Genomic DNA, 23943 nt, shown 5'->3' on the forward strand with positions numbered 1-23943 from the left:
TTTCGGTCACATGTAGCGTAGATCACTGCTGCTGCTAGAAATAAGGCCACTGCTAACCAGGTTTTTTTTTTAGGAATCTTGAAGACTGTCGTCACTTATCAGGTCTGTATAAAGTTGCAGGAAGGCTTTGCGCAAAATATCCCCCAACATATCATGTCCCACATCGTTCTAACTATATATGCCCGTACGGTATATAAAAAAATGGTCTGATGTTACTATACATTGTTGTACGTTTATTCGTTGCGGCTTGTTTTGGGCCACCCGATATGGTCGATCAAGTTTTCGTTACAAGATTTACAGCCTTAGGAACGAGGCAAGCGTAGTAGCAAAATTCAAATAAATATACAAAAAGAAAAACTAAGGTTCATGGGTGCATCGAAAGATAAGAACCAAGAAGCCGCACTTGCATTTTTTTTCTGGATATCATTGTTCTTTAAGAGCAAGATTGGTAGATAAAGTGAATAAGAAAACAGTTTGAAGAGCTAACCTGCCAGTAACCAGATGACGCATGCACTGAATTATCGGTATGCATGATGATGAGCTCTAACGCGGGATAGGCTAACGAAACTGACGGGGTGGGGGGGGGGGGTAGTTTGGTCGGGGTATATTTGATAGTCGAGACAGGCGCTCCTGATCTCTTCTACGCATCGCTCATTAGCAATTTCTGTGATCATTTAGGTTTGGTCACCTTGTATGGCAATCCCGTAACGAGCACGAGGACCACATTCCGCGTTCAAATATGCATTATTCCACCAGTGCTCCCTTCAATAAAAGCATGCACCGTTAGAGCGGCTCCTATTGGCCGGAACCAACGTAAGAGCATCCAATCACGGCATCCAAGGACGCAGTATAGGACACCGCGGCAGCAAATAGGTTTTGAAACGCTTTCGTCTTAATGTGGATCCATTAGTATCGAAAGTATACTAAATAGCCGAGCAACCTTGATGTCCATATCCAGTCAGGAAGCCGATTCCCTTTTTCGGACCTGCATCATGGGCTACACCTGTGCATTGTCTGGCATATAATAAAGAAAAAAAAAGATGCTTAGCTTGCGCGGCGCTGAACGGTTTTATAGGAAGATTGAGCACTGCACTTTGCTGGCGGGGCTAAACGCTGCTTGTCCGAATTCAGCCGCAGTGCCGGTGACGCAATCAGTCGTGTGTCGCGAGATCTTGCGTAGATCGGTTCGTGTACGCGCCCGTGCCGCACGCTCCTTTCTATGACGTCACGACGACCTTCGCCGAGATTGTCTCGGTCACGTTCGCAGTGTAGGAGACGTCTGCGTTGTGTTGATCCATCATCGCGCATGACAATGTCGGGCCCTGCTTGGCCTCTTGTCGATCGTGCATCGCGTTTGGGGTGTTCCGATTGCATATGTCTCGGGCAACTTTATTGCGGCGGGATTGTTTCTTTCTGTTTGATCGTTGAGCGTTTGCATTTTTAGTGGTTCAGTAGTGATGTGGGTGATTGTTGGCATATTGAGTACAACGAGGAGTATTGTAGGTTATGTAAGTGAGCATAGAAGAATTGAACTGCTTAAGTAGAGTGCAATGGGAAAATCACAAAGAATCCATCGCTTACGCATCGTTCTCCATCATGGGGTGCCCCTTTCACTACTTCCTTCAGTAGTTTAAGACAGCTACTAGATGTTTGATTTCCTTAACAACTATAGTCGGATACAACTCAAGAACTAAACGGCTTTTCCCCATCAAAGGACCCCCTTCCGTCCAGTGGCGCCGGCCGATTCTCAGGACCCTGAAGCGTGGCAATGGAGGGAGTATAACTCCCCCCCCCCCCCCTCCATGGTCAGGGATAGTACACTCGCTGCGTTGTCGCGCCGCTCCCGACATTGTCACGCTAGCGGGGTCATGAGAATCGGCCGACGCCATTGGCTGGAAGGGGGTCCCTTGACGGGGAAAGGCCGCTTCCTTTTTGAATTGTGTCCGACCCTACTACTAACTCAGACGCAGACGTGTGTTTCGTGACTTGAGCATGTCTCGCTGCTTTAAGTGAACGGATGCAGCGTCTGTAGAATAAGGACGCTCGTGTCTCGACCTATACTATGACTGGTGGCGTCGCAACACAGCTCTGGAGCATCCTAAATGTTGCTTCTTTCAGTCGCTAGGCTGTACGTTAGGGCGCTACTGTCGGCTTGAGAAATTTTATTGCCCGATAGCGCTGACGTCTCGCTGGCAATCCCGGAGCTTCCGTGTGCAGGCGAAGCTCGTGTCAGTCGCAGGGAGGAACAACGTCGTGCGGAAGCTCGGGCGAACTTCGGGGCGCGTAAACGAATGACCAGGGCTCGCAGCAGTGGACATCACGTCAGCGTAAGCGGTCGTCGCCGGTGAAATGGTTCGGGACAAAACGTAAGGCGAGTGCACGAGCTCCAAGCTGCCCGTGATAGACGGCAAGATCATCATGTACGGGCTTGCCGAGTAGAACGCAGCCATTAAAGACATCGGGACCCTCACGTTCATCTGCCTGCGGTAATAGTGCATCCATCATAACCGCACCAGATCGACTAGCTACACCACAAACCCCAAAAGAACAAACCGGAAATTAAGTGTTCGCAAAAGCAGTAATAAAAAACTGCTAGCGCTCTTGCTTTATGAAAATGGTCTATAGAATGTCTATAGAATTCATATAGACTCTATTGTTCCCATATATATTTCCTCTTGTCAATTCTACTGACTGTTTATAGAAAAAAGTATGCTGAAAGTGTAAGCCAGAAATCTAAATATCTTCTAGGGACTATCCATAGGACTTGTCTAAAGAAAGTCTACACACTAAAGTTTAGGGATCATCCGCGTTACGGCGAATGCGTAATCGCCATATGATCTTTTTTTTCTCGTTCTTCAAAACCAAACCTAACTTAACTGTAGTAGCTCGTCTCCGACGTGCAACCACTGCAGCCCCGGCAGTGAAGAGGCGCGTCTGCCGTGGAAATGTCACGGGCTAAGTGAGCGCTCGCTGCCTTCAAGAGGGAGAAAGGCAGCGGCAAGGCATTATTCGTGGCGCGTACACAACATTGTGTATCTGTGCCCGTAGTACGCACACTCGTCTGTGCGGAGGTGAGCCTTTGTGTCCGGTGGCTTGCGTCGCCTTGGGAGCGGATCGCACTGGCCGCTCTCTCTCCCTCTTTCTCGCAGTAGAAAAGAGCAGAATAGAGAAAGTGGAGGCAATATCGCCCAGCCTGGGCGGCTGTATAGCGTGAGCCGTTTCGGAAAGAGCTGAAATAGCTGCGACGACGACCTACTGGCAGCCTGCTCCAGCGCAGCTGGTGTACTACGGCGGGGGGAACTACCGTTGCCGGAGGTTCGTTTCGTGATCCAGGCTCCCTCACGCCACGTCCGTGCGCACACGTACCGTCTGCGTGGGAACACGGCGGCTTCGTAGTCTCGCCGCTCTGTATAGGTCAGGAAACGCGTTTTGACGCTCTCGTGGAGCTAGTTGACGGCGAAACGTATTAAGGGTTTCACAGCGCTGGCACTCACAAGCTACGCAATTTTTGCTTTCCTTTTTGTCACAGACTGTAAGTACTGCATAGTAAGGCTTCCGAAAAGACTCTTTTTGGTTTCTTCAACTGTGGCGAAAAGTTTTTCCGTGGTTTGTCAGTTAGCAGCACCGCATGCGGACACGAACACTTGTGCGGTTCTTGCCGCAGTTTGGACACCTCCTTTCAAAATGATCTTGGTGGTAGTCAACGAACCACCTGAACGAAATATTTGCCTGCTGAAAGGTTAAAGCTGGTGTACACCATGCATATATCAATTCTCTTTTCTCGCTTCACCCGATTCCATGGCTCATTGGAAATGACAGTTGAGTTTAAGGCTGTCGACCCTTACGGTTGTTGAACCTTCGTTCGCAGATCTGGTGCGTGATACGGAGGCTACTTTTTCACAGAGGCGATATGATAACCTTTCCATGCAAGTTAGGGAACCGTATTTCGGTAAAATCATTCTTAAGCCCTTCACTACGGTGTGCGCTAGTTCAGACGTTATTGTTTTGACGCCTACTGGACCATAAACAATCTCCTTCTCCATTCACTTTTCCGTTCACATCGGTATAGATGCGTGTGCATTTATACCGATGTGTATGAGCGGATGACGCTCATCATCATCAGCCTGACTACGCCCACTGCAGGACAAGGGCCTCTCCGGCATCTCTCTAATTAACCCTGTCCTTTGCCAGCTGAGGCCGCCCTACCCCCGCAAACTTCTTAATCTCATCCGTCCAGCTAACTTTCTGTCGCCCCTTGCTACGCTTCCTTTCCCTTTGAATCCACTCCGTTACCCTTAAAGACCAGCCATTATCTTGCCTTCGCATTACATGTCCTGCCCAAGGCCATTTCTTTCTCTTGATTTTGACTAGGATGTCATTAACCCGTGTTTGTTCCCTCGCCCGTGTACTCTGCCCGCTTCCGGTGTCTGAACGTTACGCCTATCATTTTTCTTTCCGTAGCTCGATGCGTTGTCCTGAACTTAAGCTGAACCTTTATCGTTAGTCTCCATGTTTCTGCCCCATAGGTGAGTACCGGGAAGATACAGCTGTTGTATACTTTTCTCTTGAGAGATATTGGTAAACTGCTCTTCATGATCTGAGAAAACTTGCCATATGCGCTCCACCCATTTCTTATTCTTATGGTTATTTCACTCTCGTGATCCGGATCTGCGGTAACTACCTGTCCTAAGTATCCCTTATCACTTGCAGCACCTCGCTACCACTTGTAGACAGCTGTTCCCTTGCTAGACTGTGACGCTGACGGCGACCGAATTTGCAACGCTGCCGGACGAAATATTCTAATGAAACGGACAGCACGGTCGTCGCTGGTGTGGTCTTTTTTGATCACGCCCGCATTCGCACCGTTTTTACTGAAGTATATTACTCCCCTTTCGTAACTCCACTTTCGGTTTAAAATAACAGGGAAATCCACCTTGCTCTGAAATCTGGCCGCTGTGCACCTCTTCCCTTTCCCGTTTAAATCGCCTACAACCATTCCAAAAACCGACGTATCCATGACAACAAAGACAAAAGATGCGGCAGCCTGGTAAAGCCTGAGCACGCACGCAACCAAGCAACTACGCGCTGTGCGTATGATACCGACGCTCTTGTTCGACGGTGGTCATTAAAATCCACTAATTCGAATTTGATTTTTTCGCCGTTCTGGAGCAGGCAGTAGAGAGGACGCGAGAAAAAAAAAAGCGAGAGAAACACTCAAGTGCTGTCATCTTCGTGCGTGTGCGGGTGGAGTTTCGTCTATGTTTCGTCTGTTTCGTCCCCGGTCCGCATCGCGTGCGTGTTCCTGTGCGCTATGATGTGTTGGATATGCACGCCGTTCCCCCGGCAACGCGCGCCAGTCGTAACGGTCGTGTGGAAAGGGAGCCACGCTGCACGTTTCTGCTCTCTCGGATCCCGCTGGTTTTGCTCTCCGCTGTGGGGGAACGGGGTCGGGCACGGGTTACACGAAGCACGTGTCCCTGAATACCGCGTGCGGTATCTGGAATAGAGAGCGCTGGAGGCTGTGCCGGGATTGTGTTGGCTCACGGTCGAGACCACGTTGCACGCGCGCTGCACTTAAGTCAAGACGAGCCAAAGTCGCCAAGCTGGCGCTGACTCAGTCGCCATGACCATGGTCGTCAGACCGGACGTGTTAGCGTGAAGAGGGCTTCAAGACGTGTACGCGGACTCCTATGACTGAGCGCTAAAGGCGCGCAGTTATAACAGACGAGTAATATAAGACAGCTTTAAGACACGACTAGAACACGAGGGCTGTCTTTTGTGTGTGGTCCAGGGCCGCACTAATCTGTGCCGTTATGTGTAAGGCGGTGTTTAGAGGAAGGGAGGCGCTTGTAATTAAGGCCAGAAAGGAACCAGTTGATGTGATTTAGTATTAGGCGTTAGATGAGCTTAGTGCATGCGTTGATGACATACAGCTTCACCGTCTTTCAACCACCTACGGTCATTGGCGTATTCATCGAAAATTGGGCATGTTTTGTTTCGGTAGAAGGAATGAAATAAATTTATCAAACTGATTGAGTGCTTATATACAGGGAGATAGAGATCTAGTTGCGGCATGACACCAGTGTCATATGATCGGAATGGACGTGCTAACTGCCATGCGTCATGGACACTGTTTTCTGTAAGGGCGAAGTACATGCGATGTTTTGGTTACGTAGAAGCTGTTTCCTTATAGGCGCGTGATGAAACTTCGACCAGCTGGTCTTCTTCAGGCCACTGTTTTGCGTTTGAATCACGTTTTATTCTGCATAGCGTCGCGCCTTGCCCCCTTTTTTTTAAACTTCAGAAACGTGTCTGTTTCTAGGCTACCATCGACTGTCTAGCCTGCTGTTACGAAACCAGAACGCTCGATGATGGCGATGACGGTGAAAACTCGTTGTAAGAAAATACATTATGATGATGGTAATGAATTTTAATGGCCCAAGGGCTCCTTAACACCATGGCGTAAGGTATTTTTCTTTTGCGCAAGGTGGTGGTCAAAGACACTTTCCAAGCATTTCACCACAGGGAAGCTGAGTGCCAGGCCAGGGTAAAGCTTGTACCCATTGTATTACCTGTGGGCACCTGGAGGCACTGGGGATCGAACCCCGCACCTTCCACGTGGGAGACGGGCGCTTAAACCACTAGGGCAGTGCTGCGGTCTATTGAGAGCAGGAAAAGCAAAGTCCAAGTATGGAGCGTGGGGAAAGTGTACAATGAGAATCGTCTGCGCTGGGCTTCCTGAGGAGTGGTAGGAATCTCGCGGCCAGTAGTGGTCCTTTAAATGCCGTGATGATAGTGAGAAAACGAATGCGAGATTCTCGAGTTGAAGTTCTGAGATCCTGTTCCTGGCTCGATTCGGCTCGCGATGTGCCTTCGTCTCCAGCTTCCCTCAAGTCCACGAGTAAAAAAAGGAAAAAAAAGCTACCCCAAATTTCCACAGACATCAAATAGCTTAGAAAGCCGTTCTTAGTCTATAACTGTGTTATTAAACTGACCATAACTGGCTGGTGACGCGTAGATCAAGACGGATCAACTGGCCTAAGGGCGCGTCATGCTTTGAGCGCACAGTCTTTTTTTCAAAATGGACAGTCTAGGGAGTTTTCCTCTCGGTCATGCTCCGCAGCTCTCACTGCGCCTACAACTCTCCAGATCTCCTAAGTAGGATGCGAACTGTTGTCCTGTGCGTTCTATAGTGTTCAGGTGTCCGCGGGGCCTTCTAGGGCCACACTAAGTGGCCTGGTAGCAAACCTGATAGGCGGTAGTCTTTTGACAAGGGGCGTGCATTCATTAAATTGGCCGTCAGTGAGTGAAATTAATAGAAAACATCACTTTCTGCAATCCCAGAAAACAAGTAGAAAAAGAGTATATGAAAAGAAAAAGAAGAAAACGCGGCCAATCTGCATTACTCCAACCGTTTTGATTCGTTCGCTGGCAGTCCGGGTGTCACATGCCCCGGCGTCCGGGGCATCCCGTTTCCTTCGTAGAAGCGGGTAGTCAGACGCGTCCGATGACAATGAAAAGACGGTTCGCATTCCGCCGATCCCGGGGTGTGCGAGACGGTGCGTCTCCACGAACACCGAGCCAGTGACGTTGCACATAGGCACGCAGATGCATAGCGACGGGCTTCTGCTACCCAAGACGATTCCTGCCCAACCAGGACAGGTCGCACCAATCTGTATCACAGCGGCGTCATCGAAGTCTGTCTTTACGACCGTCAGCTGTCAGGTTCTCTTATTAACGCCTCCTCCTGGTTCTCCCGGACACAACCGCAGCCCACTGTGGGCATCCTTGGTGTGGAAAGCAAACGCCAAGACCGAGCCTCATAATCGCTGCTCCGGTTGTCGCCGTTGGAATGCTACGAATCTTCGTCGCTCTTGCTGAAGCAACCGTACACCGTACGACATCCCGCTTTCGTTTAATGCCGGATGTCACAGTCTCGGTTCCTCGCGACATTTATTAATAATCGCGTCGCCAGAGTTGCTCATGCTGTTACTTGTGCCTCTTACCCCCTCCCTTATTCCCTTCCCAATCCCCGCGCAGCCTTGACGGCTGCCTCCCCATCTGCTCCGGCGATCCTCCTCAGTGTCCCGAATTCCCGATTGCAGTGAATATCCCCGGTTTTTACATGCATTGTTTTTATTATTATTAGTTTTTTTAGTATGTGCCCTTTGCCCGAGCGCTGCCGCCACATGTAGCTGCGCACGCACTGGGTGGCATTAAATTTGTGTCCACATGCGCATGCTAGAGCTGCAATCAGCTAGTCTCAGGCCTAGTTCATATAATTTCCAATTTATAAAGGCGCTTAGTCGTTGTCCGTTTCACTAGCTGTAGTACCGCCGCGCATAGCGATTCGCTTTATGCCTACAAAAATGGTCACTAGGTAATTTATAGATTTCTTACACACTCTATGGCCTTTAGGTAGATATTTTTTCTTGTCTGTTCAGTCTATTGACTGTCTATAGACAAAAGTCTACTAAAAGTGTATGGTCATAAATCTATAGCTTATCTGTAGACTTCCTTCAGGATTTTTATTGTCTATAGACTGTTCTCTTGGATTGGTATATAGGCAGTCTATAGACCTTATAGACAGGTTTATGAACAGTCTCCAGACTGTGTAAAGAAAGTTTTGTGAAGAATAGCGCTTGATCGTCAGCCATTAATAATCTGTACTTGTTCGCCAAAGCTTTGAAGGACGCATCACGAGTGTTTAGTCGTCAGATTGTTTTAATCAGTCCGTTTGCGAAACACCCCGTAAATATGACGCGGCAGTACCCAGATCGAGTCATAACTGGCAGCTTAAGTGACTGTCACGCCCCCTTGCGGCATTATTACAAATTTCTTAAAGACAAGGTAAAAGTATAAAAAGAAATGCTGCACACCGCAGAGGGTATCTGACTGCCGTAGGCTTGCTATTCCCGAGGAGCTGCCCCTCCGGTCATGCCGGTACTTCGATTTGGAGTTTCCAAGTTGCCACGATTAAAGAACTTTGATAAGTAAAAAAAAATGGGAGGGGACACTTTAGCTCCGCCTTATGGATACGGCGCAATAGCGTTAATGAGTTCAAGCCCATATATATGCGGAATTGATCATATGCATATGCACCTGGGGGTCCTCACACCACTCCTTGCGCTATGGTGCACCGGCTAAGGGATGCACCACTGCCCTTCAATGGCAGGCGCTGCCACCGGTGGGCCTTGTGCGATCCAAGGTGCTCTTCCCGAGCGACCTCTCGCGGTCAACCGTTAATTTAACAGCCACCTGCCAGGGTGGTTAGTTTTCTCATAATCCGGTGGGTAGGTTGTGATGAATCTACAAGGTCTCGTGACCAAGGTTGTGCCCCTAGGTTGCTTCTCTGGGGGTGGCTGCCTGGGTCACCTAAAGCCATCCTATTTATCGGTCACAACGCCGACGCCGGATTTCCTGCGCAACGGTGCCTTTAACGCTGTTCCGTTCAAAACGACCAACACTGTTAAAGGTCGAATCATTTACACCTTAAGGAACCGACAGGGGCGAACACCTCGTACCTTTCTTGGTTATATGGACGAGCTTGCAATGCCATAACCGAAACTATCCCATATCATCTTGCGTTTAACGTGTTATGGCCCGATTTGTTGCTGCACCATTAACTCTCTTCTACTACTACAACGACTACTACTACTGGTAGCAGTAGTAGTAGTACTAGCAATAAATGGTATCCTTAGGTGTAACGACCGCATGCAATGGCCGCACATGTATCCGTGGTTTCCCCCAGGGATGTAAGTACCCCGGCTGTTTACGAAACTCGACACGTTCTATAGCCTGACGCGAGCTCAGGGGTTCCACTATACAGCACCGGTGCCAATTTTCTGCGACCCTATGTAGTGCAGCGGACTCCCCGCTTCAGTGGCGCATACACCCCTGCTGTTTTGGTTTTTGGCCTTTCATTCTTTTTTTGTCGCTGTTCGCCCGCACCGCACTTATTTTTGCGTTCTTTCTTCTCCTCCGTGCAGTGAAAATGAACGCTCAGAGCCCCAAGCTGGACGCCGCTTGCCCTGCCCGCACCAGCAGTTTGTACACAGCACACTCAAGTGAGTTGCAGCCCCACCTCACCTCGATGCACTCTGCGCATGCGCTCTTCCTCTCTATTTCTGTACAACCTCCCTCTAGCATTGCGCTGCCTTCCCTACTACCCCATGTTTATTTAATTACCATGTTTTTCTTGTGTTTCGTCTCCTGTTCATCAGTGTGCCTGTATTTTGTGTACTGTCTATGCCGTGGTAGAGTTTCGTGCAGTCACCGGCGCTATAGATATGCGGGAGGCGTGGTGTTCTGCGCTGTTGACAGCCTTCAAGTGTGCCTCCAAGGGTGCCTTCAGATGCGCCTTCAGATGTTCCTTCAGGTATACCGTGAGGGAAATACACATAGGCTTCGCTGTGCTGTCCTTGGATTAGGCTTCTCGCTCTTTGGTAGTCCTCAAGTTTAAAATTGAAATTTACGAATAAAACTCTAAGGAAAAACAGGATCGATGTGCAGCAGGCGCGGGACCAGCTTCCGATGTGTCTTAACGGTGTGGTAGTACCTATTGAAAAACAAGTGTGTACGAAAAAAATGCAAGAAAAAAAGCATTGAGCATCAGGTTCAGCTTATATGGTTTGGGTTTGACCATCAGAAGGATTACCACAAGTTGATTCGCTCAGCCCACTCTGTGAGAATTCTCTTGTAAAAGCAGAGCAATGCAAAACAAAGCAAGACAAAAATAAAATAAAAATTAAAACGTGTTATAAACGAAAACTAAATAAATATATAAAAACGCTCATGCTCACGATATTGAAAATTGGCCTGTGTTAGAACCTGGCACGACACTGAAAAGGTTTTAATGCCTAGATAGAGTGACCGAGCACGATGCAAACAAGCACAGAAACTCGAGTCAGACGTAGTGGACAACGTCTGGCTCGTTAAAGGAGGTCCCAAGCTTGATGAAAGGCGGATAAAACTTCAGAGAATCGGTTTCCGCACTCATCAAATTCCTTTATTGAGAACTTCCCAGTTTCGTATTACATGTGGGAAAAGTGAGCAAGAATATTTAAATTACTTCCAGAAGGTCACAACAGCAATAATGTTGTAAATTAACAGGGGAAAAAAGGAGCGAAGTATGCAACCTCGACAGAGCAGCGGAAAAAGAGAACACGACACCAAAATTGAAGAGAAATTAGAAGAAATATTAAAAAAGAGACTGATGGCCCGATAAACCTAGCATTTACGTTAGAAAAAGCCTTGTGCAAAGTTTCCTTGCGGAATTCGTTCGTAAGGGTAACGTGAAGAACAGAAAAAGACGGCTGACATTAAGAATGTTCAATTATAAAACGAAAAATAACAAAAAAAAAACAATAACGTGTGCTTCTGGGCTAGGATTGCTTTATCTCAGTCACTTAAACACTCCAAATTAAGCTCGCATGAATTGTGTTCGTCGTATTCGTTCTCTAGGCCAACGATAAAGGTCACCCGGCTATGGCGATGGTTGCTTTTTACGCTATGCACTGGCCAACTTAAAGTTGGGGCAAGGAGCATGAAGGTACGGAGAATCCTTACGGGAAAAGATTACGTACGCAGATAGCGTTTCTCGCTGGCGCAAGAGGCAGCAACGTGCATACACACGCACACAGGAAGCTTCATTTTATAACTTAGAGAAGGAGGCATCGCAATATTCAATTACGTAAAAAAAATCGCAGGACACAAAAAAGACTGCAGTGAATTTGACCGGTATGTATGAGCAACAAACAATTCAGCTCGAAAAAGGCCAAGGAGACTGTTCCAAGCCTAATACTGTGCTTTGTTTTAAGTCGGATAGATTGAATGTCGACGTACGCTGCCTGCCAGCTGCTTTCATGTGAACTGAACAGTGTTGAACACAGCTCTTAAGACATGCGCGCTGGTTAGTTGCAAAGAGACAGTATTGTATCTTCGCACGCCGTTTCCCGTTTTGCTGCGGTGCAGTCTCTCTTATCTGCCCACGAATTCTGCCAGTGCATTAAGCTGGAGGCTTGTGTGGGAATGCACTTCAGTGGCGCGCGCAGGTTTTACTGGCACTCAATCCTGAGTACCAAGTGAAGGTGTGTTGCAATATATGATGAGCATTATATAACGAGCACAGTTAGGGTAGCTTTTAGAATTCTTTGATTGAATTTGATTCTGTTGATTACGTACAACAGGTTACATTCACAACAAATCCTGATTCCTCCTTGTCGAATAATTAAAGGGTACCTGTCAGCGATAATGCATCTGACATAATATTCGCTCATTAAAACGTCTAAAATCAGCTTCGCAACTCTACGGCCAACGAACAGTAATAGGCTAACTCTGTCGTTCGATTTTTATGACTCATTCGAGCAGAATATCTGATTTTCCTACCTGCCCTGCCGGTCTTGAAGCCTGAAGCATGGGAATGTAAGGAACTCCCAACCTTCACTTGCAGCTATTCTTAAGTTCCGGAGTGGCACAGAAGCTCAGTCCTCTTTGTCTGCACAGCAGATGCAACAACAACAAAAAACAATATAAGCAAACTCCAGTTCTGAAATTAACACCAAGTCATATCATACATTGTTATAGCAAACGATACTACGCCACGTCACGCCGCACAATACCAATGTGGTTTACGTATACTGTATTTTTGAATAACAAGTTAATTACAAAAAAAAAACTGCTCGGCAGGCCAATGTAATGCCACACCGCACTACAACACATACCGCACCGTACCGTACCATACCATAACATACCATACCATACCATGCCACACCATAGCACACCTTAGTACACCATACCACACCACACCATACCATACCATACCATACCATACCATACCATACCATACCATACCATACCATACCATACCATACCATACCATACTGCCAGTCTATTACTGCAAATTACACTCCTTATATCCTCTGCGCGTGTAACTACCTTATTGATGCCGCTGCACACTTAGGTAATGCTCTTTTTTATTCAGCACAGCATTAACCAGGGCGTAAATACCGCTATTACGAGACGGTATCCAATGCTTTGCCTGCGAGTCAGCCGCCCCTCCGCGTGAATGACTGCACCGCGGCTAGGCGTGAAACGGAGAGCCCTGCTGAGCCGCGTTGACTGCACGAAACTCTACGGCCCCTCTGGTTGCTACTGCCGCTGCTGCCTATGCGCAACGACTCGGCAGCTGCGTACACCACACAAGGGGCTGCGAAAGCGCTAACAACTCGCTTTCGTAAGCCCACCCGGATCGCGGCATAACAGAGCGGCGCGAGAACGAACTCCTTCCAAGTTGTATTCGCCCGCCCCGCTGGTGCCAACTCACCTGGAGCGTATAGGGATGCTGTGAAATAGTCACTTCACTTTTGTATATTTTATGCTGTCATCGTAGCCTTCCTCTTGACCGTTTTTACCACTAGGAAATCTGTAAGGGCGCATACTTTATGATTAGAAAAGTGAAGCAAAGAGTTGGGGTAGGTATTGAAGCCTTTTGCTTTGTTCATGACAGAAGCATGGGGTCGCGCACAGTTTGAAGACTTAGCAGAGTGGTTTAGCTACTTGACGAAGCAGTCTGAAGACAGCACACGCTTTGTCTGAGCTCGGAATTTCTCATAATGACTAAAAATTATATAGGGGACACCTAAATTCCCACCCTGGGAGCTTTGTTTCGTAGCTCCTCTAATGAAACCATCGAAGCCATTTTCGAGATCGACAGCGCAAAAACATCGTAACGGTGCGTCGACGCTGGCGATGTTCAGGTTTGAATTCAATGAGATATAAACTAACCCCGGTAAGAGGAAGAGAGTTTACTTAAAGGCAATGACGTAGTACATAAAAGAAAAAAAAGAGGTAAATACTTACTGTATGCTTACTATGCTTACTGCGCAGTGGTTACAGGCTACGGTTGTAAACACTGCACAATAAATACGAGAGGGTTGTCGAGCGCTGCACGTGCAGGCACGACGTGTACCTGGATTCTATTTCTGAGTGTCACCGGAGTCACATACACTGTTTGTTGGGTCCAGTATGGAAATTATGGCTGTAGCATTAAAGTTATGGGTACCACCGATAGCTTGAGCTCTAAATAAGTCTGTGCGGAAACGTTTCACTTGACAAGCGCTGTAAGTCAATATGTTTTCCGCAAGCCTTATATGGAATCCGCATAAAACGTGCACATTTTATATTATACGGTCTATACCGACAATACATGGAGGAGAGTCGAAATTCATAGGACCCCGTGCGACGTCGTGAACACCATACAGAAATTACGAGGGAACCGTATGGATATGATACGGAAACTTTGCGGAAAACGTATGGAAAGCTTACATACTTTCGTATATTCTTAGACTTTGTATTTCCATAATCCCTTTTTCGGCTCATAGGACGTTTCATTAGGGATGCACCTGAAGACCTTTTTTTCTTCTTAAAAGCGAATTTCGTATCCTGGACATAGACGACCTTCGAGTCTAAGAACTGCATATCAACGTTTGATAATTGTCTATAGCTCGTATCGAGAAGCTTTTCTTTGCAAAAATAATCTGAGAGAGCTTGCCGAAGCAATGACCCTGGAGCCAATCTCGATCGTAAAGGAAATGGCAGTTGCTATGACTGTATGAAACTCACGAAAGTTAGATAACTTTCATTAATGGTCTTTCCGCAAGGCGGTGAATTTTGTCAGCAGACGTACCGTCATTTATATGGACACAGTAACAAATAAAATCCACACGCTGCATTAAGGTAAGGGGAGACATGCGAAGTGGGAGGCCTTCTGCGTAGAACTCTGCGTTTAAGTTGCGTCAGGCTAACTTACGCTGCGCCTAGTTAAGACATGCGTGAAAGGATGCCGCCATTGTATATTGCATTAGAAGTTGCGCCTAAATCGATGCCCGCATTCGTGGAGGCTTCGTGTTGGACAGAAGTTCGACAGTTGGCCCAAACATTAAGGGCTTCAGCTCTTTAAGAGTTGTCGCCCTACCGAGAGCTGATAGACTCAGCGGCTCAGTCGTATATTCGGAAATTTCATTCAGATAATGTAAGAATAAATGAAAATTAAGTATAAATCCATCTGAAACGCCACACGCTCCAGGTGGTTTGGCTCCTAATTTCAGTCGCCTTAAGAGTTGTAGCCTCTAAATCAACTGTAAATGTGCTCTGTTGAAACCCCAACGATGACGTGGCTCTCTACCACGCTATGAGGATAAACTTGAAAAAAAAAATATTCGTAAAACATTTCACCGTCTGTAAGTACTCGTGATTAGTTCTCTTTGTGAATCACTGTCAAGCGAAGACCTGCGCGTTGCAAATGAAAAAAATATCTTCATAACGAATAACAAAAACAAACAAGTAACAAATACTATAGCTGGTTCATTATCTTCGCTTTAACTTTGCCGCCATGTGCCGAACCGGCAAAGGCGAAATGAAAAAAGGCGAAAGATTGACAACTCGCATCGATAGAAACCGCAGAACGCGAGATTGTGGCCTCGGTTTCGCCACTGTCACCTGGTGTCCACAAAATGTAAGGCTTCGTTGCATGGCTGGTCTTGAGTAAATCTTGTAGCGACGTCTCGAAGAAGTTTTTGTCCCAGGATAAACTTTCTAGCAAGAAAAGATGCCTTGATGCTCAGAGCGCGGTCTTCCACTAATGAGATATGATAATCAGAAAGTGCTGTCCTAGGCGTACTTGCTGCAGTTTAAAGTGCAGCAAGGATTGTCCTTGGAAGGTTTGTCCCAAAAACCGGTTAAAATACTCATGATCCTCTCGTCTTCGTCAGTGTCCTCAGATACATGTGGTCTACTGCGGTTCAGCATATAACTGAAGCTGCATGGGATCGTTTTACCGAGTTTAATTCGTTCTTCGACTGCGGTACACTTGACTATGCCATTGCTCTTTGTGCGTAAGTTTCGCTGGTGTAGAATATTTAATTTTAAAGAAATGTTATTTACAAAATCAAGACATCTGACAGTCTTCATCAGTACGAATTTTTAGTCTGTTGTCTACTTCCGAGAAGTTGACACGTACTTTCATTACCGTTTGTTTTATTCCCCCGGAGAGTCCTTTATTTGGCGTAGACTGATTGGTGCGTAATTTAGCGCTTTACGGATTGTTCTGCCATCTCTCGATGAGCAGGCAAACAACACAGCACAACTCTTGGATGACGCTGCGGAGGCACAGCGATGTGTTCTATTGTTAATAAGAGGCGCCACGCGTATCTACTACATTATACATTAGTGCGCATCCTCTTCCGGAAGCGAAGCGAAGAGAAACGACTAGCCATCTTGATAGGAGGCTACTATGACGTAACGAACGTAAGCAGAACGCCAAATAATTCTCGTGCAAGACGGTATGTGGAGCGCCTATTTGTGAATGCTGAACGAAATAACACGACGCGTAAGGTTTCTCTTATGCACGAAACTTCACAAGGGTCAGTTGGACGACATATAGATTTTTGTTGCGTCAGCCCATCAACCTAAGCGCGAGTTGAGTAACGCGGCACTTAGCAACTGGTAAACAAACAAGCAACGCAGTGGGTCACGACATCATTAATGCTAAAATATGCCGAAAAAAAAAACGGTAACGATGAAACGGAGGAGCGAAAAAGCAAACGTAAGATATGGGAACAAACGAACGGGGTACAGACCGAATTAAAACGAACATGATAAAATGCCTTTGACAGCAGCCTCATACGTGAAACCAAATATTAAACCGCAGAGTATTATCGTTCACAAGTTCACCTTTGCCACAGTGTTATTGCCTTTGGGGTGGTGAGCTTCTCGTTGATGACACTTTAGGATTCGGCAACTGCCGTCCATCTTTAATCATAGTGCCTCTTTCTCATGTGTCTCGGTCGGATTAAATCATATTCAAACTAAAATATACATAACGAGGAAAATTTGAGGCAAAACAAAATGTAGCTGCGCTTTTTATTTTGATGAAGGTATACGGGTAAAAGCAAATAAGTTTGCAAGGTTTGCTGAGTTGGAAAATTCCTAGCGCCCAAAATTTAAATTTCATATGGTATTCACCGAGTATAAGTTCCTCTAGTCTCTAACCAGACGCGTTCAATAACATGACGAAATCGGCGTTTGTGTTTTCATTTGCGACGCGTTTGAACAATAGCGCTCGCACGCGTAGCTAACCTTCCTCTACCTTTCTAACCCGACTCAGTAAATCTCAGTCACGATGCACAAAATGCTCGAGCTCTGTTTTTTCCCGCGCTCACGTCACGTGCGCGGTGACGTCAGGAGGCTTAGTCACGTCTTCGCCTTCGCCACTGCATCTACGACGCGAGTCAGTCGCGGGAGCGCCACTCCCCAGAAAACCTCGCTAGCTCGTGAAAGAGGCGAGGATGACGGTTGAAAGGGGGGCGGGGGGGATTCGCCACCACCAGGAAATACTTGAGAGCAGGTCCATCATTGGCGTCCCCGTCCCCTTGCACCGACTCGCGCCAGTATCATAAACTGTACATTGGCCGAATGGAAGCATGCTGAGCCGACCACCGTCGCTCAGCGTTCTTCCATCGTGTTTGCGTGCGCCCTTTCGGGCGCGGAAACTGGCTTCTCACTTACCTTCCGATGGGGGAGAAGTAAAGGAGAACGTGCTGTCCTCCTCAACTCTCTCCCACCGCCTTCCCGCTCTCCTATCGTTACCGTTGGGGAGAGCTATTCCTGGGGATTCCCTTTCATGAGCGCCTGTTCGCAGCCTTGGTGCCCTCATTTTTCCCTAGCCGCCGATAGGTGGCGCTGCTCTCGCTGTCCGCTCGCTTATTGCGCTTGTGCTGCATGGATAAGTAAAGAAAGCCGAGGGGTTGTCACGGTTAAAAGGAACGTTGAGTGAGTCTGTTCCTCATACGACTCACGTGATCGAACCTACTACAAAACTTACTCGAGAAAGGAGGTTGGTTCTTCGAGAAGCGTAAAAGACGTCAAAATAGCTCCTCTAACGTAAGGAGAACAAAAAGAAAAGGAAACGGGAAACGAAGGGAAAACATGGGAAGGGGAGGGGGTGGCTACAGTGTTCTAATCAAACGATGCTAAGTATGCGTTCTGTTAAAAAATAAAAGTCCTTGTGCGACCTCTAAAGTGGTTCACTTTAGCTAGCATTTAAGAATCTGAGGGTAAGCCGAACGACAACGCGTTCCCCGAGTACCCTTTACTCTGGGTGAGGGCTAACTTAGAGCTTTAGACGCTAAAATCATTTCTAGTCCATGCGGCTTGAAGCCGCCGTTGCCCCCGCAGCAAGTACGCAGGTTGCCGAGTATATATCGCTGGTAAGGCGCTTGCCGTACGTATGCTGCGTGCGGCAGGTGCTTTTTTAGGTTCTGAGGAGAACCGAAGGTTAGAGGGAAAAGAGGAAGCTCGTCAGCGGCGCTGTAGTAGCATAGCGGTGGGCGAACACGCGGGAAGCCCCCGCGGGATAGCGACGACGCGGATCTTCTTTTTCGAGACGCGGCACTGACGGCATCTGGCGGTGGACGCGCGAAACGCGTCGACGTCGTTCGGCTTACGGCGCGTTTTCTCGACGCTTTGCGGCGCGCTGCTTCGGCCTTTGCGTCGACCACGTTCGCGCAAATTTTGGGACTCTCCGTTATCTATGCCTAACTTGAACGAGCGTAATGGTGGACGTGAAGCCTACGCTAATACAGCAGTTAGTACGTGAACAGACCTCGTATCACCATAAACGTGTCGTTGAAGCTGGTGTTGTTGCTTTTGAACAGAACGAGTCTCATTTAGAAGACTATGGTACGTCCCATTCCTCTGCAGGGGCAGTTGCAAAGGCAGCGCGTCAAACTAACATGTGATCAAGTTTTAGTTCATTGCAGTTTGTACACAGAACTTCTGGAAAAGCGTATTTTTCAGTAGGAAGTTGTCTATGAACGCTGTGTTTTCATATATCGTAAGATTCCACTATAACATTCAATATATTCACGCATCTTCAGTCGACAGGCTTGCACTTTCCGCTGTTAACGTTTTTACTGCCCTCAGAAACGCTCCCCTTTGGTTTTCGATGACAGTCTTATATCGACGGAGAAACTGTAAAAGAAAGATTTTGCTACGCATTGGAGGAATGAACCATTGCCTTCAGTATTTTCATAACAGTACCTTACAATATTCGACACTTACCTCACAGTTAGAAATGACGTCCAAGAATCCTGGACTTGGTTGGTTGGTTGGAAATAGCTTTATTTGAGCCACTGCAGTGGGTCAGATAAGGTGGGGAATGGGGATGAGCGGATGGCGACGGGTCCTTAGGCCGCTCTAGATGACCGGGGACTGTTGGGCCGCGGCGACATTCAAGGCCCAGCCCACGATACGAAACTGTAGCTCCGGTTTTGAGCTGCGCAGAGCAGCCTCCCATCGCTCCTGTGATTCCATCCCTTGAAAGGGAGGCTTCCAGTTTATTAGGGCAAGTTTGGTAAGTGTGCTTAAAATCTGCTCTGGTGCTTGGGCATAACTGACAGGTGCCGGAGTGGATTCCAAGAGAAGGCAAGCGCAGCAGGGGGCCGCAGAAAGTTAGGCGGGCGGATGAGATTGAGAAGTTGAGAAGGCAAAGGGCAGGGCTAAATGGAGAGACATGGAAGAGGCCTTTGCCCTGCAGTGGGCTGTTCGTCGTCAAGCTGATGATGATGGTGATGATAACAGGTTGAAAATTTGTCTCCTCCATGTATGAGGGACAGGAGGGAAGGGGATGACATGGTGGCGTCTTTTAGTCGACGCCATGCCAACTGCTCGGTTTTGGTCAGGGAAGGATGAGAACGGAGGTAGATTTGGCGAGAGTTGCTATAATGCAGAGTAATGTCGTGATAGATGAGGAGGCGGTCTCTCGCACTTCGGAACGAAGGCAGGCCCTCCACTGCCCGGTTGACGAGAGCTCGGGCTTGCTAGTAGACGGCCGTGTTGTACGGGTGTCCGCAGTGCGCTGGAACCCAGAGGAGGGTGATGTGGCGATTGAGAGGGGGAGCATGTTGGAGGATGCTAGCGACAGGGGCTCAGATTTTTCGTTTCGCAAAATTGCAAATGGCTGTCTTTGAATCAGAGCTTGAGATAGACTTAGGCTTCGCTTTGCCCATAAGAGAGAAGACGTTGACGTAGGCAGTAGTTTGGGCAGCGATCGCTTTGCAATATCTCTCTCTTCATGCCTAGCTTTAACTTCGCACTTCCGCGTCGACATTTTGCTGTAAGTGCAACTATTGTGCACAATTGTGTTAGCTAGCGCTCTTGGATTCTTGGATATAGAGTATTCGCGGGATGCTACAGGCGCCATTTTGTTGCAGAGTGCGCAGCTTGAGCAGTGCAGGACGGAGCAGGTGCCGATACACCGATTAGACATGCGCTCTGCCTTTGGCCATACTGTTATGTCCACCAAAATGGCGGTCGTTGAGTGTGGAGTGCATACTCCGCGTATTTTGCACTCTGCCACAATCGTGCGTAGAACCATGTTGTTGGAGGCACGTGAATAAGTACGGGACGATGATTAACGGATGCTTGACAAATCGTAACAGCGCAAACCAACGCGCACCTGTTCGCACAGATACGTTTTATAGGCCGGACTTCATCAGCGCCGCACTTAGGTACGCATAGCTGTGAAGTTGCTCACTTCTTTAACTCTCTTGGCCTTACCAGCCGGACCCTTCCACCCGAACGACGCAGTGAGAGATTTCATTGACAATTCTGCTCCGTCAGCATTCTCGGATTCGCTGGAGCGTTCACTTTCATTACGGAGTGTCTAGCTCACTTGAACTGGGGCGTCGAACCGAATTTGCTCACTCCCTGTGCGCCCCCCTCCCCGTCGAATTTTTTTCAGACCCCTTGAAATAGGTTGTGAGGTTGGTTTTCAGGGGGCGTAATGGTCTACGCACTTGCAGCTCGAGCATGCAGAAGCGGAGGAAGGTGTCCCGCAGGGGGATGGGCCAACCGTTTTCGTTGTCGCGCATACCTGACTCTCGTGGAAGGATAGCGAGTCATCGAAAAGCAATTAAAAACTGCCCCTTCCCTCGTAACTCTAAACTCCCTAATGCCGCACACCTCTTCGCCGGCGCACGCTGCGTAAGTTGCGTCTCTCCACACGCGGGCCCGTGGAATCTCAATTAATGGGTCCTCACGCGTTTTTGTCGCCAATGAGCACGGTCAAGAAAAAAAATATATAAAAGGTGGATGGAGAAAAGGTCGACGTGAAAGCCAATTGAGAGAGAGTGAGAAAAAGAGCTTGGAATTCTTTTCATTTCCCTCTTTCCAACTTCCCTTTCCCGTTTGTGTCGAACGTCAAGCGTCGATAGCGTGTTTTCGGGAAAAAAGAGCGATTTCTGCCGCGTTGAAGTGCGCCGCTGGATCAGAGTTCACGATGCAGGGAGTAGCGATGGGGGGCCGGAAGTTGGGGGGCAGCTGGGTACGGGTGGTTAAGGGGTGGGTTATTTGTTAGCTTTAGGCTGAATGAGCGCGAGGCCCAACAAAGAGGCCTGCTGAGGAATCGATGTGGAACGCGGGAGGCCTCTGGTTTTGGAGTGGGCGGGCTGCGTTCTCTGCGTGCTTGGTTCCGTGTGCGGCGCAGCGGTTTTCAAGCTGGCTCGCTAGATTTTAGGGAAACTTTTTCCGGGACAGTTCCCCTTTTCCCCACTTGTCCCCACGCTCCCGGGCATGCGAGCATTGGCTAGCTCTTAATGAAAGTGTTTTTTGTTTGGCTTTTGTTGTATGCTACGTAGACGTGCAGCGCGGTTGGTTGCAGTCCACTCTGAAATGGCTACTGCGCTTGACCAAGCACGCTAGTATGAGGGGTGAGTCCGGACTGACCGTTCAGTTCTCTACATGCCTAAAGCTAGGTTGACGGTTCAATTGCGCTTAATTCTAGCTTGCTCTGTTTAAGTTTAAGCGCCATCGGTGGGCATTGTGAGCTTTCAGGGTAAGGCGAGGTCAATGAGAAGGAAGTGACAGATTAGTGGTGACGGGGGAGGGAAGCTAGTGGAGAGGGCTATTAGAGGAGAGAGTGTCCGGTTGGTTCGACCACTGGTCAGCGCAGAAACGTTTTGCGGTTTTCGGGGGTAACTATTTGATTGCGGGCAGGCAATTAAGAGGGAGCAGACTTGATGCACTCCAATACCTTGGAATCGTCAGAGCATACTTTCGACAATGAGTTTTGTGCCTTTCGCATAAAATTTGGATAAACTTGCTTTTTTTTAAAAAAGCTAGTGGGTTCAGTTGAGACTCTCTATGACACTGAGAGAAGCAAGATGTGCATAAACTGTTATTAAACCGAATGTCTTCATTAGAGATTCATCGACTCTGTTTTGATCTCTTGAAAAGATTGAAAATTATGAAAGAGAAATACATTGAGGTTATTCAAGACAACGAACGAACAAAAACAAATTTTTCAAATACAAAATGTTCTATATGCGTTTAAAAATGGCTTTGAGGTGTCTTTATGCCTCCTGCCTGCTCTTTATAGAAGGGACTCTTTTCTATTTATCGACTTGGAGAAGATGTTGAGTACTTACGCTGTGTCAGAATGTTAAACGCCTGCTGGGCGGTCCGCCTTTATTTAGGCACGCGGCAGTTCAAAATATTTCGCTCACATCTCGGAGGCCACCCACTGGTGTTCTTTGGCTGTGTTTGTGAAAAAATAATAAAAAAACTTTCTGAAGTGTACAGATGCTCATCGTATCTGGGAGAAAGCCGCTCGAGAGCATACTCCGTGAATACAATGTTGTCAACTGTAAGGCTCTCAGATGTCCCCCCCCCCCCCCCCCCTATATTTTTTACCGCTGTGCTCAATGTTTAAACTGAAGTGCACATCGTTCTCACTGCTTGCAAAAGTACGTATATGGAGGATCGTGGTGGCACCCGTGGCCCTAAACATCAACGCAGAGCGTCTTGTTGTAAATTGACAAGAGCTAAATCGAGTAAATATGGTCCCGACAAAAGTGTTTGTATATTGTTTCATTTGGTGAAATGAATTCATACCCTTCTCGCGTTTCAGTTTACATATTCTTCGTTCTTTGACGACGCGCGGCTTCAGTTTGGTGCCGATTATTCCAGTTAGATTAAACCTGCCGTCGTCCAATCTTCTATCAGAAATACTACCTCACAAACAGCTTCAAATGGCTTAGTGTTGTTTTATTTTTCGTCTCACCGAGTTCGTTTTAATCAAAGTTGAGTCCAAAGGTTTCCCACCACGGGCTTCAATCACTGCTCCCACCATCGGCGTCTCGCGTAGTACGAGCTCATTTCGACGAGTTTCCCAAAACCGCAGCACGCGAACGACAACCCCCCCCCCCCCCCCCTTTCTACTAAGACCTTACGCAATTTGTCTTCGAACGCGCGTCAGCTGCGATGCAGCGGCGTGTATTTTTATACACTGCGCGCTAGTTTCGCGGTGTCGCGTTTGAACCCCTACAGAAGTCAAGCGAAAACGAACCCGTCGTGGCGCCCGCTGGCCCTGAATGAAACTACAGCAAAGACGTAAAGAAAAAAAAAATGACAGAAACGAGTTCCACTGAGCGTTGAGAGATGGCGCGACCGGTCCCACGCTTTGGGGAGGAAAACGGGAAAGGCTTGGCGGCCGGCGGGAAGAGAGGTCGTTGGGGAAAGCGATGGGGATTACGGTTTCATGCTCGCTAGCGCTGCCTCCCTTGCAGCAAGCGGCACGTTTGGGCTGCGCCGGCGACCGCAGTTAATTAAAACTCGCGCCTTCCACACTAACCTCCGACACCTTCCTCCTCGCCCGCAAATTAATTAATTCGTTAATCAATTTCCGGCGGCGCCACGTGCTTTCTCGTTGTTTCCCTCTCCTCTGTTTTTTTTTCTTGTATTTTTTCTATTCGTCCTTCTCGGTCGGTTTTTGCTTAGCGAGCTGGTGGACTGACTATAGGCTCGAGCGGCGCTTGTTCACTAACCGAGTGTCTTTTCCCCCGGAAACTGTCTCTCCGTCGTTTGTTACGCTCGATACGTTTCCCG

The 23943-nt window shown here is 47.9% G+C and overlaps 1 protein-coding gene across 3 annotated transcripts in view; it reads left to right on the forward strand.

Annotated features, from left to right (window-relative positions):
• The window catches only part of LOC144109932 (uncharacterized), a 150410-nt gene that overhangs the window by 29053 nt on the left and 97414 nt on the right, over positions 1-23943 (forward strand). For all 3 annotated transcript variants that reach the window (XM_077642700.1, XM_077642699.1, XM_077642701.1), the window contains exon 2: positions 9990-10067. In XM_077642700.1, the coding sequence (XP_077498826.1) occupies positions 9990-10067 (78 nt within the window). The remainder of the gene's footprint in view (positions 1-9989; positions 10068-23943) is intronic.

The sequence above is a fragment of the Amblyomma americanum genome, chromosome 11 (genome assembly GCF_052857255.1).
Source record: "Amblyomma americanum isolate KBUSLIRL-KWMA chromosome 11, ASM5285725v1, whole genome shotgun sequence".
Classification (NCBI taxonomy): Eukaryota; Metazoa; Arthropoda; class Arachnida; order Ixodida; family Ixodidae; genus Amblyomma; species Amblyomma americanum.